At 41.0% G+C, this 23,639-nt stretch overlaps 2 protein-coding genes across 2 annotated transcripts in view; one reads left to right on the top strand and one right to left on the bottom strand.

The window, feature by feature from the left end:
* The window catches only part of gnat2 (guanine nucleotide binding protein (G protein), alpha transducing activity polypeptide 2), a 6,737-nt gene extending 4,975 nt beyond the window's left edge, over nt 1-1,762 (top strand). The window contains exons 7-9 of the mRNA XM_082519143.1: nt 6-159; nt 420-632; nt 946-1,762. Of these exons, the coding sequence (XP_082375269.1) occupies nt 6-159; nt 420-610 (345 nt within the window). The 3' untranslated portion in view covers nt 611-632; nt 946-1,762. The remainder of the gene's footprint in view (nt 1-5; nt 160-419; nt 633-945) is intronic.
* gnai3 (guanine nucleotide binding protein (G protein), alpha inhibiting activity polypeptide 3) lies at nt 1,285-23,639 on the bottom strand. The gene is made up of 9 exons (XM_082519142.1): nt 22,892-23,639; nt 15,661-15,703; nt 15,092-15,233; nt 14,851-15,008; nt 13,832-13,960; nt 7,508-7,637; nt 6,863-7,016; nt 6,286-6,495; nt 1,285-5,061 (listed from the first exon to the last, which is right to left on the bottom strand). The coding sequence occupies exons 1-8, from the start codon at nt 23,007-23,009 to the stop codon at nt 6,305-6,307; spliced, it is 1,065 nt and encodes a 354-aa protein (XP_082375268.1). The 5' UTR covers nt 23,010-23,639; the 3' UTR covers nt 1,285-5,061; nt 6,286-6,304.

Raw genomic sequence — 23,639 nt, 5'->3', positions numbered from 1 at the left:
TATAGAACCGTATGCACGAGTCCCTCCATCTGTTCAACAGTATCTGCAACCACAGATTCTTTGCACTGACCTCCATCGTGCTTTTCCTCAACAAGAAGGATCTCTTTGAAGAGAAGATCAAGAAAGTCCACTTGAGCATCTGCTTCCCAGACTACAATGGTAAGATCGCGTGCTTTGGATTTCAGTTATACCTGTGGCATGTGGCAGGCTTGAAGAAGGAGAATTTAGCAGTAGGCCACATCTGTCAGGCAAACAGTGAGATGGAAACCAGACTGGTACATGGCACCAGAACACAAATAGCAATAAAGAAGGAAAATTAACTTATAACGTAAGCCGCGATGCAAATACGTCACCTGTCACGTCATATAACACAAGTAATTATTCTGAACCTTCTCCCCTGATCAATTGCTTTCTTTTAGGCCCCAACACATACGACGATGCCAGCAACTACATCAAGTCGCAGTTCCTGGAGCTGAACATGAAGAAGGGCGTGAAAGAAATCTACTCTCACTTGACTTGTGCCACAGACACAAGAAACGTGGAAATTGTGTTCAACGCTGTGACAGACATCATCATCAAAGAAAACCTTAAGGATTGCGGTCTCTTCTAAGCAGCTGCAGAGTGGAAAGAAGGTACGTAGCGAGCACGCCACATTGCTCCCAGAGCCTGTGTCAGTGAAGACTAATAGAGTCAAGATCAGATCCCAGCTTTATCAACTTAACCTCATCATGTCTGGCCATCCTACATTGCCAAGCAACGGCATGAGAAATAATCAGTTTGGACCAATTGAGGCTGTTGAGGATGAGGAAGATAATCAGAAGCAAAAAGCAGTTCCTCAGTGGCTTGATATGATCAGTTTCACATTCCAGAAAAGACTGACAGTAAAATATTTCATGTATGATTTATGAGAATTAGTTCATGTTTATCACTTTCTCCACTTTGCAGAAATTCCTCTCCTACCTTAACCCCTCATATATTGGCATTAACTAAGGAGCGCTAAAGATGGAGCACAAGGGATCCTCAGATTGTTGTGTTTACACCATCGCTTCCATGCCAAGACACGACCCTTGACTGATCCTAGCACCTCATCATCTCCAACAGTTACACACCCCTGTGTTGCAACACAGTGCATGTCCAGCTGGGTTGAAGCAAGTATCAAGCACCCATATCAACATCGTGGACACACAACTTTCTACAAGACTCTTTCATTTTTCTAAACTACGCTATTTTTCTCACACCAAAAGCTGAAAGTTTGATGGTAAGAACAGGAAATAGTTGCTGATTCCATCCTTTGACTTCTGTGTCATGAGTTTTATTTACTATTAAAGCCAAGCTCTGTAAAATAAACTAAATAAAATAAAACAATAACTCTGGGATTTATAAATATTTTGAATAGCAACATCTCAATTTTATTTTATTTTATTTTGAGTACAGTAGTCTCTGTGGTCTTGATAATTAAACTGTGTAAATTGCTGAGCAAATATCCCATTCCCAGTGCAAAATAATGTACATGTAACTACATAGTGTTGATGTATTCATTTCGCTTAACATTTTAATGTGATGAATAATTTTCAGGACATCAAACATGGTAGAGAAACTTTGTACATAAGAGTAGATAATGCATTATATTTTGAAAGATAATCTATGACAGAGGGAAACACTAGAGGGACGATGCTTCATTATAAAAAGGGATTGAAAAATCTACAGAGTTTGTCCTTTCTTATGAAATGTAGAGGCATGAAATAAAGACGCATTAACTTCACCTTTGTGTCCGTGTCTTCGTTGCAGAACCACACTGTCACTACAGTATATTGAATTAGCGAAACAGGCATGCTGACACTGACAGACCAGCTCGGGCTGTTACTTGTAGGGACAATGCTGCTGTTATATAATTTCCCTAATCCAGTCAAAGGGGAAATGGCAGCGTAGGGAAGTTCATTAACAATAACCCTATTGAGAGAGCAAAACAAATTAAAGCGGTAATTAATCTGCTGGGTGAGATTCGCTCTAAGATTGTGCAGGGACGGATACACGAGGCATGACAGCAAGCAAGGGCAAAACACAGTGTAAACAATATCTGGAGCTTAAAAGAGGAGCTATGGTTTGACTTGAGTGAGCGGGATTGCTTCCTTTTTGTCTCTCATGATATATTAGCATTTCCAAATCAATGGAGAGTATGATTCTGTTCAAACAGCCGGAGAATGCCAACAGATTGTTACAGATAAATATCACATTATTATCCTCCCTATGAAATTAAAAGGTTTTGTCAAAAGTTCTTTTTTTTTAACAGAGCAAGGGATTTTCAACATAGCATTTCTAAACATGAAAGCATGAATTAGGTCTATTTTCACACAATAACACAATTATTTTAGAAAAAAAAATACCAGGTTCAATATTATTAGCCTGTAAAATCAAGTTAAAACTGAAGATTATTGTCCAGTTTATACACAGTATAAAAACTTCAGCAAGAGTTTTTGCTGTCACTTGGAAAACATCATGGAAAAACAAAAGAAATCAGCTTAGACTTGAGAAAAAGAATTGTTGATGTTCACAAAGCAGGAGATGGACATGCAAAGTTATTGCAGAGTTTCCAAGTGTCAAGAATCATGAAGAAATTCAGAGAGTGGCACCCAAAACAGAACAAGCCTGGCAGAGGTAGGAAGCAAAAGATTTCAAAGACTCTGGAAAGAAAACTAGTGAGGAATGTGTCTAAAGACCCCAGAACAACCGTCAACACACTCATGAATGATTTAGTCAAGTTGGGAATTGTAGTCTCAACTAAGACAATCACTAGAGCTCTCCACAGGAATGCACTGCATGTGAGGCTTGTAAGGCTGCAGACCAAAAACAATTCTACTTCTGCAGAAGAGACACTTTCAAGTAAGACTGTAGCATGCTAAGAACAACCTAGAGAAAGATTATAATTTAGACTCTGGTAGTTTTTGGTTTGTGTGAAATAATTTAGTTTCTGTGTGCAAAGTAAAATAATAAACATCTGCAGCTGTATTGGAAACTGTGTTAAAAATTTCCTTGCTCTGGGGGGGGGGGGTGTAATAATTCTGTCCTCATCTGTATGTCATTGTCACTAAAGCCAAGGAAAAGATCAAAGTGATGTTCATCTATAAAGCAAAAAAACAAAATTAACTATTAAAAACACACGAGTGAGTCATCGCAAAGCCTTCTTAAAAAATATAACCGATTCTCAATTTTCTTTAAAGATTAACAGCTCTGGTTGGAACAAATGAGGCTGAGTGCTTTAGGCAGTAAACACAAGTGGAGCGATGGACCAACACATTGTTGGCTTTAGTCTGATGTTACCTGCTGACAACATGAAGTTTTAGAATGTCACAACCTATATCCTGCAAACTGAACATAAAAAATTGCACATTTTGTCTCAAAGAGTCTTTTCCTGTGTGCTGTCATGTTGACTCGTAGCTTGCATCTCATTTGAGTTTATTTCATGGTTTTACTCTCAAGCAGAGACAGCAGAGAAAGACAATTTGAGCTGTTTTGTGTGTGCAGCAGCTGGAACACACTGACCCTCAGCTCCAAACATACAGATGTGTCGCCGAAGTCTAAAAATACTGTTTCCAACCTGAATGACCTCAGTCTCTGCTCTGTTTCGGTGAGAATATGACTATATGGTTTACAGTGGATAGCATCTGGTTAGTGTTGCCTGTTATTTTGTTTTAAACCAGAAGAACAGTCAGACAGCTTTGAGCTATGAGGTTAAAACAGGGCCAGTACAACTGCTCAGATTTCAAGTGAGCTATACGTCCATCGGACACCTGCCTAACAATATACAGCTCTGACACACTGGACATAAGACATCTGCAGATGTATTATGGTGTTCTTTGGGTCCTGTAGACTGCAGGGTGGGTCCTTTTTGAATCAGTCTTATTGTTGTGAACTTCTAAGACGTTTGGAGGCTCAAAGGATAATTTAGGTGGTGCACGCTGGAGGGAGGCTACTTCCTTGATCCTTGGTCTGCAGCAATGTTTTTAGGTAGGCGATACATGTTGACATAGCATCTATATGAATCCCAGGATCCAGGGTTTTACCAGAAAATGTCATCACTTTACCTTCAGTGGTTTTAATCATGTGGCCAATCAGTAATAACCTTTGATGAACTTTGCTTTTGGGACCAGGCTGTGCAGGACTGTGCTCTACTGCAGAATATACAGCAGCAGTCTTCCTAAGTATTCAGTCTTCATGTACTGTGTGCATCTAAATGCCTTCATCAAACTATTATCCCAGTTTCACAGTTTAGTTTTTATATTTCTTTACTAGTATTCACAAGACGGCACATCGACCTTTTAAAGGCTACATAATATTTATATTGCAAGATCAATGAAAAACAAAACAGCACATCAAAATCAAATCCCTTCACTCACTGATTTCAATAAAGATGTTCAGTACAATGTGTTCATGTTAAAATAAAACAAACAAACAAACAGACAAACACCTATGCAGATATGGATGTGGCTACTGAGTTCCTTAGACTTCAGCTAACTAATCCCTGACCCAACTGCTTATATTTTATGTTTGACATCAAACTAATCACAAAAAACTTTGTACTATACATAAGATATGTCATTCATGCATCCCCCCAAAAATGGAAATTCTCCATAACTAAAAGTAAAAATTAAAAATAAAATACAACAGATGCAAATATTTAGTAACGTAATGTGCCACAGCTAAGACAAAACGCAACACGATGGTGAACAGAATAAACATTTTAGCCATAAAAACTGCAAAATGAAACGATGGATCTGATGAACAGGCAGTCAGTTTTGGTCCTTGTGCAGATGACAGCGAAACTATTAACCCGCCTGAGTGATGCAAAGATCTTAAATATGACAGGGATCATTTCACACGCTTTGCCCACTTTCATCCTCTCAGAGCACGCCACATCTTAAAAATCTATTAAGACAAATGTGATAACAGTTGCAAGTCCCAAAGTTAACGCAGTTTAGGTCCTGCAGCGTAGTCCTTAGTGACGCCTACTTTTGAATTTTCCCTCTGCAGAAAAGATCCCAGAAGTCCTGATTGTTCTGAAACCTGCAGGGAAATGAAAAGCTATCATTAATAGTTCAATCAGGAACATTATAGTAAAAATAGGAGTGTTGTTCTATCAGCAGTCATTTATATTAGGCAGTATGGCTCTGTTCTGGGACCTCCCTGCAGGTATAAACAAAGACATGGAAAGCACCTGGTGAAAGAGAGAGAGCAGCAACAGCAAACCAGAACAGTTCGAGCATCAGTGACAACAGACATGACATTTATTCAGACAGAAATGGCACGAATAGCACTAAATGTAGGAGGTAGGTTTGCAAAGCGGCTTGCAGAGGCAACAGTAACTGTTTACTGGTAGAAGCAGCCTGCCAGAACTAGCATGCTCAAGGCTACAGAACACAGCATGTTTAACTACAAATACCCCAATCCTACCCTAAACTGTGGAACATGACTGTGGAACAGTTTTCCAGTAGACTCACAGCAACCTAAAGCAAACATCATTCAGTAAAAAAAAAGTAAAACATGCTTTTTAGTAAGTGTTAGTACTAAGTATTAGTATTTAGTAAGATTAGCAAGTATGTACGAGCTTTATTCTACTGCATTTCCGACTTAATATCAGACTATTTTGCTTGTGCACATATTTGTGTGTGTGTGTATATATATATATATATATATATATATATATATATATACACTCACACAATGTCCAAAATAAAAGGTTATCATCAAAATAATATAATTTAAATTAACATTTATAAGCTGCTTGTAACAGGCAGGGGTTTGACCCCTGGTTCCTCCAAACTGCTTTACATCCACAAGCAGACTGAAGGATCCACTGGAGGAAGATGCTGGACCTTGAATTTATTGACTGCATTTGCATTTGCAGCTGACTTGCACCCAGTGCATCCATCATCATCCATCATCTATGCAAGTGTGTGCATGATAGATGGATATAACCACCAGCATTTTTTTCACATATAAAAACTGTATTGATATAAGGCGTCGGTCTACCAGATCAGTTTTTAAATTGTCTGCTGCGCTCATCTGGAAAGAAACTTACCCAGGTCATGAAGTACAAAGCAAAGTGAACTGCAAACCTACCTCAGCACAGAATTTTCAAGGTCCTGTATGTTATACCTATGGATGCACTTAGGAATACACCAATCTCAGCCCATCCAAATGTACCAGGAGGATACATATAATCAATAAAGTTACCTCAAATCTTCAAATGATTATCTTCATATTCAAGCATTAATTCAGCATGCTGACCTGAAAGGCAGCCGTAGCTTCAGTAGAGCCCAATCTCCGTCAGGTTGATCTTGATGATGACATCAGTTACTGCGTCGAACACAAACTCCACATTCTTGGTGTCTGTCGCACATGTACGGTGTGTGTAGATATCCTTGATGTCCTTTCGTTTATTCAAGTCTTCGAACTGGCACTGGATATAATCTGCTGTCTCTTTGTATGTGCTCTCACCTACAGTGAAAGACAATAAATTGTTTAAGAAACATCCCCTTAACGATCTCTGGATCACCTAATTATACCTGTTTTTCTTTGTAGAGAACATCATACACAGACTGTCTGATTAGGAACAGTCTAGTTCAATTATGCACTTATTTAAAAGAGTATAGTATATCCCACAGCTTAAAACTTCATATATGTGTATATATATGTGTATATATATGTGTATATATATATATATATATATATATATATATATATATATATATATATATATATATGCTGCAAATACATAAAATACAATAAAAATACAATAAATATTTTCTCAAAACATTAAAGCTTACACCATATAAGACCTTCCATAAACTAATGTTTGTCTCACCAGTGTACTCGGGGTAGCAGATAGTAAGGGGACTTCTGGTGATCTTCTCTTCAAACAAGTCTTTCTTATTCAGGAAAAGGATGATGGAGGTGCGGGTGAACCACTTGTTGTTGCAGATGGAGTCGAAAAGCTTCATGCTCTCATGCATCCGGTTCTGAGGAAAGAGCAGATGTGACTGTGACCCTAATTGGCATTTCTTGCAGAGGACATCTTGACCTGACACAAACTGAATATCATCAATCTGCTTTGCTTTTAGGGTCCCGTCACTGAGAAACCCGACTGGCACGGTGCCGGTTAGTGCCAGCTGGCGTCCACCCCTTGCTAGTTATGTTGACCTGAACCAACGGCTCTGTGTGAGTTATGAACAAAATGTACCACATGTACAAACAGTGAAGTAGGCCAACAATAGCGTACTTTACTGTGCTTGCAGAAAGTGCAGCCAATCACTGACACAGACAAGCCACAGAATCTAGTTCACTGTCACACTGTGTCGGCTTACCTGCACATTTTATGTAAGCAATCTTTCCCTTTCCTTCTATCATAAGATATGTAAAAAAGGCCAACAGTGTGCCAACAAGAAAACCCTATGCTTTATGATTTATAAAGTGGACCAGAATCGGAGTGTTCGCTTCACAGTGCACTTACCATTTCCTCATCCTCAGCCAAGACGAGGTCATAGTCACTGAGGGCCACACAGAAAATGATTGCAGTGACTCCCTCAAAACAATGGATCCACTTCTTTCTCTCTGAGCGCTGACCTCCAACATCAAACATCCTGCGTACACATGCGCAAACAGATTCAGTTACTGCATAAACATTCTCTTTCATGCTCATATTACAGTTGTGATGTCTTTTTGTGTGTTTTCTACAAGGATGTGCACCAACACACACACATGGGGCACGCTGATGTCTGCACTCTCACATCTCATGTCTGTGCCTCGCTCTCCACCTGAGTCCCTGAGAGGCAAGCCTAATCTATACTACGATTTTCAGCTGAAGCCGAAATGAAATTAGAGAGCACCGCGTTTTTCAACACCAATCGAGTGATTACACATTTTTAGATCCTGAGCATTTTTATGGGATTACAAATGAAGGGAGGCCAGGAAGGCTATTACACTAAACGTTTTACCAATATTTATAAGTACAGGAGCTATATAATGTAATAATGTGAAAGGACTGAAGCGATGTAATTCCATTAACAGCCACAAAGGTGGGTCATCTTGAGCTCAACAGCAGCAGCATTTGTGAGTTATGTAAGAGGTCGAAACCAGGTCTATGATTTTGTGAAAACAGCATCCACTAAGCAATTTTATTTTTCAATCGTGTTTTATCAGCATTTTATTTTTGAGCATCTTTGATGCTGTGACTACAAAGATGTTTCATTCCCAGGTGAGGCCTGTTCTCTCATTATTCTATAACAAATTAAGCACATAAAAGATGTGTGATTGAATCCAAGTGTTGAACTCGGATTTGATAGCTGTTCCCTGGAACTCTCAATATGTCGGTGCAAATGAAAGAGGCCATCGTTATATATATATAAAAAAAAAAACACCCAGCACGCCCCTGCGGGCGGTTTATCCTTCAAGCTCGGGTCCTCTACCAGAGGCCTGGGAGCTTGAGGGTCCTGCGCAGTATCTTAGCTGTTCCCAGGACTGCGCTCTTCTGGACAGAGATCTCCGATGTTTTTCCCGGGATCTGCTGGAGCCACTCGCCTAGCTTGGGAGTCACCGCACCTAGTGCTCCGATTACCACGGGGACCACCGTTACCTTCACCCTCCACATCCTCTCGAGCTCTTCTCTGAGCCCTTGGTATTTCTCCAGCTTCTCGTGTTCCTTCTTCCTGATATTGCTGTCATTGGGAACCGCTACATCGATCACTACGGCCGTCTTCTTCTGTTTGTCTACCACCACTATGTCCGGTTGGTTAGCCACCACCATTTTGTCCGTCTGTATCTGGAAGTCCCACAGGATCTTAGCTCGGTCATTCTCCACCACCCTTGGGGGCATCTCCCATTTTGACCTCGGGACTTCTAGGTTATACTCGGCACAGATGTTCCTGTACACTATGCCGGCCACTTGGTTATGGCGTTCCATGTATGCCTTGCCTGCTAGCATCTTGCACCCTGCTGTTATGTGCTGGATAGTCTCTGGGGCATCTTTACACAGCCTGCACCTGGGGTCTTGCCTGGTGTGATAGACCCCAGCCTATATATATATATATATATATATATATATATATATATATATATATATATATTAGGGGTGCAACAATACACAAAATTCACGGTTTGGTTCGGTTCGATACTTTGGTGTCATCGATATTTTTTCGATACAAAAAAAACGTTCATGCCTTTTTGTCATTTATTAAATTTTCACGGCACATTCTGCACCACATCTCTGTGCGTTCATCATTTGTTTGAAGCCAGCTCACCTCCTGCAACTACTTTTCCGAGAATACGTGCTTCTTTTGTGGTTCGGACTCCTTCTGACATTTCTTTGGAGGTGGAGGAACATCACAGTAATTGCTTAAAGGAGCTTCTTCGACATCTTTAAGAGTTCTAAACAAATGTCTGTCCTCCTCCTGAAAATCTTATGTATGCAAACACGCGTTGCAACTTCTTATCTTGTGCCCGTTTTTTATTTTGACAGCGAATGCGCACCTGCGGACCACTTATGTGCAGCCTTGGTTATTTCGCTTGTCATATTGCAGCCACAGAAATTCTTTTGTCCATGAAACCATAAAGCTGCACTTTCTTTTTGCCTTATGGTCTGATTTGTCATAACTTTTCCGTTTTGTGGTAAGCTTTTCTTTGGCTGTCACTTCTTCACCCTGACCTGTCTTATTTGGCTCAGCAGAACTAAAATATTGTGGCGAGCTCAGACAAGGAGGAGACGAAGGTATCGTTTGGTCTTGCTTCCCGTGAGCTAGCCAGGGAGCACAGCCGTTTATTGACATCTGCAGAAGAACACTGCCGCTAGCTAACTGCTCAGCGCGGCAACAGCACAGCAACAACAACAACACACAGGGCGCCCTCTGACCCCGGAAGGACACACCGTCGCAGCGAGAGGGCGTCACCCGTCACTATGGCAACATAAACAAAACATAACTGTACAAACAGAACCCCGAACAGCCCTGACCCACTACATAGCCCCCACCTAAGGGGTCAGTCGTCCCCGACGACAGTGCAGCCTAGGCGGAGTAGTCGAACGCAGATTCACTGAGCACAGGGCAAGCTAGCGAGACAGAAGTTAAGCTCTCCTTGCAACATGGCAAATTGAACCTCCCCCACCCTCATTCAGATCTGGCGTTTGGAACTATTTTGGTTTTCATGTGACGTATGACCCTGAAGGTAAGCGCGTCATGGACTAAAGTAAAACAGTATGTTGGATGTGCCAGGCAATGCTCAATTACATGGGTGGGAGCTAGTGTGTTAGCACAGTTAGCTCGTTAACGTGTTGGCCGTCCAGCCCCATGCATGGGCGATCCGCGGTAGCTCGTTAACGGAGATTTGCTGTGTTGTGGCGTTAACGTCATTTCAACGAGATTTACGCTGACAGCACTAGTGGGAACACAACAAATATGACTGCACATTTATGCTGACATTATCCTAGTGCAAAGACAAGTGGAAGCAGACAAAAACAACAAGCACGCATGCTACAAACTTTACCCGAGTCATTTAGACAGCCGTTAGCACATGATTCTTCTTATGGGGACCTGATATGTTTAATATGCTGCTGAGAATATAGCCCAGAAGAAGCGTATAGTATAGCTTTTATTTTGGAAAGAGCCATTTCTCTGTAATAAACTCTCTTTTCCAAAGATGAGTGATTCCTCAATCAGATACAGGGCTCCTGCCAGACGTCCCGGGGCTAGCGATTTTTCCAGTCGGGCTACCAAAATCTATCTCTGCCCTGCCCGTCAGGCTATTGTAGGAAGGAAAAATATATGTCAATGCTTTTGCATTCTTTCGGAAATGTAGCTGGGTAATTATGCCATTGGCATCGGTGAGCCACTGTCAATATGTGACATATTGAAATCGCGTTTGAATTTGCGCTTGTTTTTTGCTTTCACTTTGCAATCGCGTGAACTGTGTATAGAGAGCGACAGCACTGATTGGTGAGTGATGATAATTTGCGCACCAATTCCTCTGACATCGTCTTATCAATCGTTAGCTTACTATGCAAACATGACAAGTGAAACCTCCCGCAGCTTAAACATGTGAGAGGTTGATCGCGCAGAGAATCGCTGAGCTTATGTGAGTGCGTGTGTAAAAGCAGCAGGATACATATTGTAGCGGGTCAGGGCTGTTCGGGGTTCTGTTTGTACAGTTATGTTTTGTTTATGTTGCCATAGTGACAGGTGACGCCCTCTCGCTGCGACGGTGTGTCCTTCGGGGGTCAGAGGGCGCCCTGTGTGTTGTTGTTGTTGCTGTGCTGTTGCCTCGCTGAGCAGTTAGCTAGCGGCAGTGTTCTTCTGCAGATGTCAATAAACGGCTGTGCTCCCTGGCTAGCTCACGGGAAGCAAGACCAAACGATACTTCCGTCTCCTCCTTGTCTGAGCTCGCCACATTTGTGTCAGAAGTGGGATGATGGTGGCACCCCATGTTCTGACCCGAGGGACATTTGCTGGACTTTGTGTGGGGTAATGGGGTCGTCGGGGACGACTGACCCCTTAGGTGGGGGGTATGTAGTGGGTCAGGGCTGTTCGGGGTTCTGTTTGTACAGTTATGTTTTGTTTATGTTGCCATAGTGACGGGTGACGCCCTCTCGCTGCGACGGTGTGTCCTTCCGCCCTGTGTGTTGTTGTTGTTGTTGCTGTGCTGTTGCCGCGCTGAGCAGTTAGCTAGCGGCAGTGTTCTTCTGCAGATGTCAATAAACGGCTGTGCTCCCTGGCTAGCTCACGGGAAGCAAGACCAAACGATACCTTCGTCTCCTCCTTGTCTGAGCTCGCCACAATATTTTAGTTCTGCTGAGCCAAATAAGACAGGTCAGGGTGAAGAAGTGACAGCCAAAGAAAAGCTTACCACAAAACGGAAAAGTTATGACAAATCAGACCATAAGGCAAAAAGAAAGTGCAGCTTTATGGTTTCATGGACAAAAGAATTTCTGTGGCTGCAATATGACAAGCGAAATAACCAAGGCTGCACATAAGTGGTCCGCAGGTGCGCATTCGCTGTCAAAATAAAAAACAGGCACAAGATAAGAAGTTGCAACGCGTGTTTGCATACATAAGATTTTCAGGAGGAGGACAGACATTTGTTTAGAACTCTTAAAGATGTCGAAGAAGCTCCTTTAAGCAATTACTGTGATGTTCCTCCACCTCCAAAGAAATGTCAGAAGGAGTCCGAACCACAAAAGAAGCACGTATTCTCGGAAAAGTAGTTGCAGGAGGTGAGCTGGCTTCAAACAAATGATGAACGCACAGAGATGTGGTGCGGAATGTGCCGTGAAAATTTAATAAATGACAAAAAGGCATGAACGTTTTTTTTGTATCGAAAAAATATCGAACCATGACACCAAAGTATCAAACCGAACCGAACCGTGAATTTTGTGTATTGTTGCACCCCTAATATATATATATATATGTATAATATATATATATATATATATATACATGTGTGTGTGTGTGTGTGTGTAGGGTATATTCATCAACAAACTTCAACGTGTCCAGAACTCTGCTGCCCGTATTATTACTAGGACTCCCTCTGCTCACCACATCACCCCTATCGTGAAGCAGCTTCACTGGCTCCCGGTTCAACTCTGCATTAATTTCAAAATACTCCTCTACACATTTAAGGCTATTCATTCTCTCTCCCCACCATATCTCTCTGACTTGGTACAGATCTCCATCCCATCCCGGTGGGTGGGGGGGCTTTTAGTTGCTCTGCCCCTCGACTTTGGAATTACTTACCCCCTGACCTTAGATACATCAGTTCTTTCCCCCTTTTTAAGTACACCCTCAAAACCCACCTGTTCAAGATAGCCTACTCGGTATAACTACTCCATGCTCTTAAACTTTGTTTTATTATTGTGCTCATTTCCTGTTTTTATGCTTGTCTTATTTGTTCTGTAAAGTTGTCTTGAGTGTTTTGAAAGGCACTTTTAAATAAAATGTATTATTATTATTGTTGTTGTTGTTGTAATTATTATTATACAGATATAGGATCAAAGCGAGCCTTTTTATTTGTAAAAAAAAGGAACGGACTGGCCAGCTCAGCGACACCAAAAGACCTGAAACAGGTCACAACTAAAGTGCACAATGACAGAGTTATTTCCATGGTAAAAAAAACCAAACATTTGGCAACATCTAAACAGGTCAGCCACACTTTTAACAAGCTAGCTGTCAAGGTCTACAATTGAGAGACACCTTTAAGAATGGAAAAACAGAGGATTTACAACAAGGTGCAAACCACTGGTTACACTCAAGAACATGAAGAGCAGAACAGACTTTGCCGGGAAACAAATTCTGGACAGATGAAAACAGGATCAACTTGTCCCAGAATGATGGGAAGAAAAAAGTATGGAGAGAAACATAAAACATCCTCTGTCAAACAGAGTGGAGGCAGTGTTATGGCATGGGCATGTACGGGTGCCGCTGGAACAAGCCCACTAGTGTTTACTGATGATGTGATTGCTGATTGAAATAGCAGGATGAATTGCGAAGTGTACAGGGCATTGCTCTCTTTAATTAACACAAATACTTTTTGTGTTATGTAACTGTTTCACACAGGGAAGTCTTTTTGCACTCGACCATTACAATTTACATAAAAAACATAAACAAGAAAAGCCTAAAAATAGTCCTTATTTCCTGAAGTAGAATCCGCTCTCTGTGTTGGGAACTGCTCTGTTGAGTCTACAATGAAGACATCTAGGTAAATGTTTATAAATATAGTAAACCAGTATAGACAAGAGCTGCTCAATAAGTCGCCCAAAGGAGGCCCTTTGTGAGCAATATGAAGCTGTACTAACTTGAAGTTGAGTTCTTTGAACGTGAAGTGAGTTTCAACGATCCCGGTGGTCTTCACACGTGTGCGCAAAACATCCTGCTGAGTTGGGATGTAATCTGTCTGGCAGATTCTCTCCATTTCGTTCAGGTAGCTGAGGGACAGAAAAAAAGTAGTATGCATTCAGCAGGGTGTAAAATACATTTTTAGGCTTTCCACAACAGAATCTGCTGAATACTCTGCTGAAAATCTGTACATACATATGATATGTTTGTTTGTTTGTTTTCTTTTATTGCCAAATATTTCCAAAAATGCTAGTTTAATGCAGAGTAACAAATGTTTGGTCATGCGGAGATCATCCTGCATGCACACATCTGAGGACGCCACAAAATGATACTAAATATGGGCTCATATTTTCGTGGATGATAAACACTGACTCCTTTTGGGTTGAGTATAAACAGTCTATCTCTACAGGCTCTTCTTTTCTCATAGTGTGGACACAGAGTCATGACAGCCCGCCTGTTTTGACAACAAAGAGAGTGTGTCCTTCACGCTAAGCTACGCTACGTTTTCTTTTCAGGACGAGTGTGATATAAACGCTACAGAAGCACAAAAGAACCTTGAGCTTTATCCTCGTCTGATTGGTAATTAAAGTCTAAGCTATATTTAGCTCAAACTTCCCATCAGGTGTTCTCATTCTGAGTTTCACTTTAATAACAAACTGTTTTGCCCAAATGCCTTTAAGCGGAGGGCTGCAATTTCCATTTGCCTGTTTCTCCTTCGTTTCTTGCCCTGTTTCAGGAATGCAGTCCGTTGTGCAACAAGCCGACACAGGACTTCGAGGAACAAGACACATCTTGCCTCTCTGTATTTCAAACATGAAGCAGGAGAGCAGCTTTTAGTCAAAGCTGTCACACTCCAGGTGACGAAGAAAATGCAATGATAAAACTTTTCTTGAGAAACCGATTTATATTGACTGTGTTATGACTGCAGTCATCTGTGTGTCAGCTCATCTAATATCTATGTGGAGAAGTGAGTGCTCACTATGCAGCCGAGTCGTTGAGCTGGTACTCTCGAGATCGATCGAAGCAGGCCTGAACTCCAGCATCGCTCCACAGCCTCTGGATCACGCTGGTCAGCTCTGCGGACATCACCCCTTCATCTGCTGAACTCGCCAGGGCAAACAGCTGGCGAGCGTCATCCTGGCAACACGAATAACTGCTCACATCGTAAAATTCTCTCTTTGAACGTCATCTTTTATGTCGACCCAGTGCAGTTAGCTTACCGCTCGCGCCTCGTCTCCGAAATCTATCTTCAACTGGCCCATTGCCCTGATGATGGCCATGATGGACTGGATGGTGTTGCTGTACACGACCACTTTGTACTGCTTGCACTCCTCTTCTGAGTAGCCATCTTCATGAATGATCCTGACACAGACACAAAATCCAAACAGGATTTTAGAGCCCGTGTAAATATTTGACAGTGTTAACAATGTGGCCTTAACAAATGTGGGGCAAATTGCACATTAGGAAAGTTTAATGCTTGTACTGTCGTTAATGCTGGAATTTGAGCTTCACTGAGCATACAGCATGGCTAATGTGGGAACTGGGGGGCTCTATTCAGGCCCTGCCAGGCTACAACCGGCCTCTGAAGCCATTGTTTAAAATGTTATTCACAAAGGCCCTGAGTGGAGCGCAATGAGGCTCCAGATCTGCTTTCCCATAAAAATGTGCTGCAGCTATACGAGGAGCTGGGACTGTCTTTCACCAATGTAGAAAATAAATAAATAAAATAAATAAATAAATAAAGGTTTCTTCCAGGAAGAAGGCGTTTGATACACAAGTTGTAACTTACTTCATCTGCTTAACTATTGTGCTTTTCCCAGATTCTCCAGCACCTGCAAAAATGGACAGTATTTACAAACAAATAAATAAATACAAACATGAAAGCTACTACAGAATGTCTTACAGTCTAGTCCCCTGTCACATGGATCACACCAGCTTTTCATAACAGCTGAACTTAATCCCATCTCATTTAATCATACATCCCACAGTGTGTGGCATGTTTGCACCAAAACCACCAGGAAAAAAGCTTCTTTGTGATGAATTTCAGAAACCAAACTGGACCCTGGGGGGAGTGCAAACAGTCATGTAGTACTCACTTGCTCGAAATCAACTGGCTGCACCACTCAGCAGTTTCTCAGCGTGAGCACATTCAATTTTCCTTCATCACCGGAAATAGACAGTCACCAACGTCATGTAGAGGAATGAGACGCTAACTGCTTACTGCAAACCGTAATAGCCCAGATAACAGTGAAGGAGCACAGTGAGTCGTTCGATGAGCTGGTGCACTTGATTCAAAATAGTGGGAATCTGCGACAAACAATGAACTGATGGCAGTGGTGATGTCAAAGCCGCACCAAGCTTCCATTATAATAAATGATACCGTAATGATGATGAGTAGGGAGGGATTTCACATGAACAATCATTATAGTATTTCTACAATAATCACCCAAACAGGAAACAGTTGTCACGCTTCTGGCTGAAACTGTGTTTTTCCACTAGAGAGACAGTCCCAGATATCACGCTGGTCTGGGCGTTTGAGAGCAGTTAGGCCATAAAAATACAGAATATGAATCAAACAGGATGTCAGCAAGTTGACCCCCCCCCCATCCCCTCCAATAACAAACATAAACTTGTTTTCTGGCTCAAATCCAATGTTGCAGTATGAGAGGGGATGATCCTTTTCTCTTTTTTATATTAGATAGATAGAAAGATAGATAGATAGATACATACATACATACATACATACATAAATACATACATACATACGTACATACATAGACGAACATTATTCAGTCACCTAGATCCACCTTTTCCTGCTTTTTACAGCTAACTGCACCTGTTCTTACACATGTTACACTGAAAAAAAGGGATTGGCCAGCTCTTGGATTTATGTAAGCATCTTGCGTGTATTTAGCACAATTGCCTCATGGTTTAAAGTTAAGTGTAACTATATAGTGTAGAAACTACATAATATGCAGAGCGGGTAGATTAAATTTTTCATATCATGTTCGAGTGAAGTAAGTCAATAAAATTAAAGCAATGTTAAATCTTGCGACACTGCAAGGGATTTCAGTCTTGCACGCTTTGGATCGTGGTTTGAGGAAGGCATCCATCTCAGTCAAGTCGAACAGCTGCCTCTACTTTTTTTGGTAAACCGAAAGAAGTAAATTGGGTGGTTGTTACATTAAAAAAAAGTCTACCTTGTAATTTGAACACAAAATTTTCATGTTTCTATCTTGAACGTAATTAAATCATGTAGGATCTGTACGAAATTCAACAACTTAATTTGTTCTTGTTGAGATGACCTGATACAATCTAGTAAGAGTGGTTAGTTGCTGGACTCATGAACATTAACAAGATCACATGAGATTTCAAACTGCAGGAAAATCACTAGAACGTCTTGATGCATTCTCAGTCATCCAGGAAAGTAAATCTCCAAAAGTTGATTCTGTTCATCTGGACGTAGCATTTTGTGGGATGAGTGACGAAATGTTTCTCCCACAAAACGCTACGTCCAGATGAACAGAATCAACTTTTGGAGAAAATCACTAGAGTTACAAGAGGCAGACAACTACAGACACACACACACACACACAACGTGTATGCTATTGCTTTTTATTGTGTTTTAACCTGCATGTCAAGGACAAAAACGTACAGAAAATTCCGCATCAAGCCTTGAAATCATAGCTTTCCTACTTATGTCCAGCCTGGATTGGTGACATGGTGGTTAGTGCTGTTGCCTCACAGTAAGAAGGTCCTGGAATCAAATCCACAATATGGCTAGTTTGCACTGATTTCTCTCTGGGTATTCTGGTGTCCTCCCACAGTTAAAAGTCATGCAGTTACAAGAGTTAGCTTAGGTTGATTAGTGATTCTAAATTCACCATAAATGTTAATGCAAACGGTTGTTTGTCTCTATGTGATTCACTGGTGAGCTGTCCAGTGTGTACCATGCCTCGTAACCTAGCCCCCCTGCAACCAGGATATAGGAGGATGTTAGTTGTTGTAGACCCATTCAACTTTTATGTTAACCAGACTCTAGACTTTGTTGAACATTATGTAATATGAAGTCAACATGTAGTATTTAAGTGATCAAGTAGTACTGTGGTAAAGGTTATTGAATAGTGTTGAAATAAAATGACAAAATTGTGAAGGATTAAAATATTCCAAGAGCTCAACTTACTTCATCTAAACATGTTTCAATCACGTTTTATGAACACAAAATGCACAGGTTTATTGACTATGAATAAGTTGAGTTGATTTAACTCAGTTGTTTAAGTTTCTGCCAAAGCAAAACGTTTGTGTGCAACCAATGTCCATTATTGAATCAAGTAAATCCAACATGGCCTTTTTTTCAGTGTACGTGTGAGCGGACCTGACAAAAGACACGTAAGGTGCATACAATAATATTTTAGTCAAAACAATTTCATGTGTAAGTGTAAGTGTTGAGAAAGCTTCCCAATAAGCGTTGCACAGAATATAACAAAGATGAGGGCACGCCAGTGAGAGAGTGAGGGGAGAAGCCAACAGGGAAAATATTGTCATCGTCATCTGAGCTGTGTAGTCACTTCACAAAAGGTTACATTAACGTAAAAAAAGAAAAGAAAAGTAAAAAGATTATTGTAAATGTAACTAAATGTTTTGAAATATGGGCGACTGCTTTCTTCCTTAACCTCCTAGGACCTGGCGTCCACATATGTGGACATCACATTTTGGGTTATTTAGACCAAAATACTCGATTTTGCTCTACAGAGCCTGATATCCACTTACGAGGACATTATACTGCTACTGTTCTATCAAAATTTTAAACTAATATCCTCATTTGTGGCTCTCATTTTCTTAGAAACAAAAAGTAGGTAAAAAAAATCTGGTAATTGTTTGTTTTTACATTCATCAGGTCCCAATCAGCCCAAATATCAAACAGAAATTAAAAATGCATGCAATGGAAGAGTTTGGGTCTTAGGAGGTTAAAACACCCAGTAAGCTACATTGTCTTAACACAATGAATCCCTCAAAATGAGACACATTCCCATTGCCAGTCAGGAATCTACAGCAGATGAAGTTTGTCAAGGAGGCTCAGAATACAGTATCGTGTTCAGATGGACGGCCAGCAAGAATAAAATCCATGAATTCTTTGGTTAAGCTGTCAGCAGCCAGAGAGATTTATGCTCATCGGGCTCATCAGACAGAGGGGAGAAGACAAAGTGTGTTGATCCCACTTCTCAGTTCTGTCAGCAACCAGTTCTCTCATTCATGGCATTTTTGGCTGATTGTCAAGCATGGCCTGCTGCCAATTAAAAAACCAACTTTACACAGGGAGCCAGAAACACAGGCAGGAATTAGACTCCAAACCAAGCCTCATTTAACAACAATCTGAAATGCAGATTTAAAAAAAAAAAATTGTTTGTGGTCAAATAGGAGACTGTTCATTGGATGGGTTAGCTGGCTCTAAGGTTTTGTGGTTTTGAATAAAGCACAGCAGCTGAAGTCCTCTTTGTTCTTCCCATGAACTCTCCTCTTCCCGTACAGACAGGGAGTGAAGGGCACTGCCTGGAAAAATCTCTGAGGTCAAAATTTGACAATAAATCTTTCCATACAGTAAGAGTTTTGCCTGAATTTAGTATTATAGCGCCACATTTTTCCACCTGAAGTCAATCCTCGTATATCTGCTGGTAGGATTTGTGTGTATCCAAAACCCACATATGTGACTTCATGTGGAATCTATTTTTAACCTAGCAGCTTTTTTTTTTCCCAAACAACAGCCATGCTGTAGTCTATTAACCTAACAGTGGAGAAAAAATAAAAGGTAACCTAACACTTGTGGGCAGTAATGGCTCAAAAAATACAGTAAGTAGATTTACTGGCAGAGTTTAGTTCTGTCTTATCTTTTAAATCAAGGTACAAAAAATCATTGCAGACACAAAGGACAGCGCACTGATGGAAAAGCTGCCTCATTGTGAGAAAAATGCCTCTATCCAGAATGTGACACAGAACACAAACAAGGGGGGAAAAGCAGGAAATCAGATATAGAGAAGCATGAAAATCATCTCAGTCTTGATCAACAACCGCAAATGTTCACACAGTGCAGTTCCTGTTAGTGGAAAATATTCATGTTAAGTGAGGTTAAGTGGGTGGTGCCTAAAAAACAAAACGTTATTTCAGGGTATTACGTTACACTTTGTCTCTCCAAAAAAAAAAATCACAGACAATATCTTTACCTTTGATTATCTTTCTGATTTACCACCACAGTTACAGTAATTGACAAATTCATTTGTTCCTTTGAACTGTCCAAGCTGAATCATGAATAAACACTTTCTACAGTTTTATGAGTAGATTTTCCACCATCATTAAAAACTGTAATTTACAAACAGCGCTATGTTCTGGCATCCTGCTGCGTGACGAAATTAACACTCACTGGCCACTTTGCTCTTTAACAAAAATATCTAATCAGCTGATCACATGGCAAGAAGTCAATGCATTTAGGCACACAGATATGATCAAAATGACCTGCTGACACTCAAACTGCGAATCAGGATAGAGAAGAAAGGTTGTTTAGGTGACTCTGAACGTCATGCATGGTTGTTGGTGCCAGACTGGCTGATCTGAGTGTTTCAGAAACTGCCGATCTACTGGGATTTTCCTTCACGATGATCTCTAGGGTTTACAGAGCATTGCCCAAAAAGGGAAAATATCCAGTGAGTGGCAGCTCTCTGGGCTAAAACGCTTTGTTGATACAAAAGGTCAGAGGAGAAAGGTCAGACTGTTTAGAGCTGATAAGAAAAGCAACTCAAAAGTAACTCAAATAATCACTGGATACAATCAAGGTATGCAGAAGAGCACGTTTGGATACACAACATGTTGTACCTTGAAGCAGATGGGCTACAGCAACGTAACACCAATGCGGGTGCCGTTCCTGTCAGCTAAGAACAGGAACTTGAGGCTACGAGTCATACGACCTAACCAAAATTGCACAATAAAAGTTTGGAAAAATGATGATGAGTCTTAATTTGTGCTGCAACATTCAGACAGTAAGGTCAGAATTTGACACACTTCTTTTCACACTTGTTTAAACGCGACAGCCTTCCTGAGTACAGTGGCTGACTCTATCCATGCCATTATGACCACGGTGTACAAATCTTCTGATTGGTCATTCCAGCAGAATAACGCCCCAGGTCATTTCACAAAGCTCAAATCATCTCAAAGTGGTTTCTTGAACATAACAATGATCACTGCACTCAAATGGCCTCCACAGTCTGCGCATCTCAATCCAACAGAGCACCTTTGGGACGTGGAGGAAGATTTACATCATGAATGTGCAGCCGTGTGATGCTGTCATGTCAATGTGAACCAAAATCCCTGTGGAATGTTTTTTTTAGCACCTTGTTGAATCATGAAGAGTTAAAACAGGAGATTATACCTGCTACTAGCAAAGTGTACCCAAAGAATGGTATGTTACGTATGATATTGTTACGTGAATAAAACTGTGTGTTAGACAGCGGTCTCATATAGTGACAAACAACATCTTCCACCTCTCTCCTTTAGTTTTACGACCCATAACTCTTCTTCTGCTTTGGTTTACGCCCATTCCTAAATCTCTGTATCATATTCTTGTGATCATCTTCACATATAGTTCATTATATTGAAATGACAGCGATTAGCATTCAGTATGAGTGTGAACAGCAAAGTTAATATGTTGCTCATCTGGGAGCGTTTACGATATGATATTTTCTGTTATACTAATACTTTAGGCAAGGTCAAACACAGTAAAGGATGTTTAATTGTCTGGTTGGTTCACTTTCTGCACTGATAAGTCTTTTTTTTGTTTTAAACAACAGATGGCACAAAAAATATCACAGTCGTCTCTCTGCTCAGTTTAGAAACAAAATACCACAAATCTGGGCAGGCCCAGATCAACAGACCATAAAATTTTAATGGAGCTTTTTGATGTTGATGTTCTCCTTCTTTTTCCAGAATGGAAAACAAAAGAATCTACCCTGTTGTCTCAAGTTTAGGCAAGTCCGATGGTATTTACATGAATATTTTAACAGACATCATATTCAATTACAGGATCTTTCTCTGTTCTTACACATTTACACCATGAAATACATCCACAGGCACAGAGAATAAAAACACTAAGCCTTGTTAGACTGGGCTAATTTAATACCCCACACCCACAGTGACAGTGTAACAATACAGCATACAGTTATAGCATGCTGAAATCTGCACACACTGTGAAGATAAGGCCTGACTTTTTGTGTGGTCGGCAGGATCCTCTGCCTGAAATTCACCACAGCAACAAACTGCTTTGGCTAAAGACAAAACGATTCTAAAAGAAGTTAAATTACTACATTTAGAAATGACTAAGGTGAAGAACACTAAAAATATGCAGACCTTAAATAATGAGCGGATTAACTGATTGGGTTGCTCATTCATTTAACTGCATATGCAGGCATATCAGTCTTGGTGTGGCTGCAGGCTGTATGCACAGATTGCCAGTGCAGCACAGCTCATCACAGGTGGACACTTTTGTCCATGAACTTGTGATAATGTCAAGCTCAGCTCTTTCAGAAGCTCCAATACAATTCATTTTAAATGCACTTGTTCTCAAGTACCAGAACAGACTGACCCCAGACCAGCTTTTACCTGCAGCTCTAAATCTGTAAGCACTGATGTAAAACAGACCCGAGGCAAGTGACAACACTTGTCAGCTCTGGGCAAGTACTCCCAATTTCAGCAATGCAACACAGACTGAAAACCAATGAGGTGGCTAAGGACTTGCATTTGCCCTCTCACCACCAACATCTGGTTTACTTCTGAAGGAAGAGGAGAAGCGATGAGCCGCAGCTGCTTAAAGCTGACAGGAGGAGGGGGAGGGAGGAGTGTTTGGAGTCAACCTAAAACCTAAAACGATCCCACACTAAAGAAGTGAATATTAAAAGTGGACTTCTCATACAGTCGTGTGATGACACAACATCTGCTGTACATAAAAAAGAGAGAGAGACTGTAAATAAAGTTCATACCGAGTAAAAGTAGTTTCACTTCTTTGGAGGATTTGTCTCTGTCTTCTCGCAGGTTTTTATCAATCATTTTACTCCTCTCCACCGCAGCTTTGTCCTCGGCGCTGATCGTGCACCCCATTTTTTTTCCTTCAAACTAATTCTTAGGCGACGGACTGTGGTTTCAGCAGCTCATAAGTTGAAAACACCGTCCAACGAGCTCTGAGCTCGGCGTGAGCTGAAGTTCCCCAACGCAGGGCGAAGCCGAGAGAGAGAGGGGGGGAAAGGCGTTGGCACAGGAGCCTCAGTCCAACTAAACCCACAGTCTGATGCTGCTGAGCTCGCACAGCTCCAGGCCATTCACTACCAGGAGACTATCAAATATAACTTTTCAAATCATAAAATACTTTAATCCAATTTATCGACACTTACAGCTAAAATCATATAAATAAAAAGAAAGAAAGTAAATATGAAAACTGTGTGAAAATCAGGAGCCAAATCCAGCGTTTCCGGTGAAAAAGTCCAATAAAAACTACCAAATGTTCTTTTTCGCCCCCCAAAAAGTGACTGCCGCACAGCGGAGCGTCCAACCAGCTGATCCAGCTGCGGACCAAGAAAACCCTGCTGAAAAGGGAAAATTGACGCTCACCACGGGGCTGACGGGAAATGTAGTCAACTCCATTCAACCTGCTATGTAGCCTATTTCTGCCTGTGTTCCCAGAAGTAATGCTCGTCTAAATAAATGTAGTCTACTTCTTAAAGCTTTGAGCTG

The sequence above is a fragment of the Aulonocara stuartgranti genome (genome assembly GCF_965226115.1).
Source record: "Aulonocara stuartgranti genome assembly, chromosome: 20".
In the NCBI taxonomy this organism is placed as follows: domain Eukaryota; kingdom Metazoa; phylum Chordata; class Actinopteri; order Cichliformes; family Cichlidae; genus Aulonocara; species Aulonocara stuartgranti.
Note: the sequence above shows the minus strand (reverse complement) of the source record. Positions and strands in the feature narration are given on the sequence as shown.

Excerpts from the sequence above, each read along its gene's own strand:
- gnai3 (XM_082519142.1), bottom strand. The coding sequence starts at position 23,009 with ATGGGGTGCACGATCAGCGCCGAGGACAAAGCTGCGGTGGAGAGGAGT. Across the intron at positions 15,234-15,660 it reads ACAATAGTTAAGCAGATGAA|GATCATTCATGAAGATGGCT; the intron begins GTAAGTTACAAC and ends TGTCTGTGTCAG. Across the intron at positions 7,638-13,831 it reads TTCAAAGAACTCAACTTCAA|GATGTTTGATGTTGGAGGTC; the intron begins GTTAGTACAGCT and ends ATGTGTACGCAG.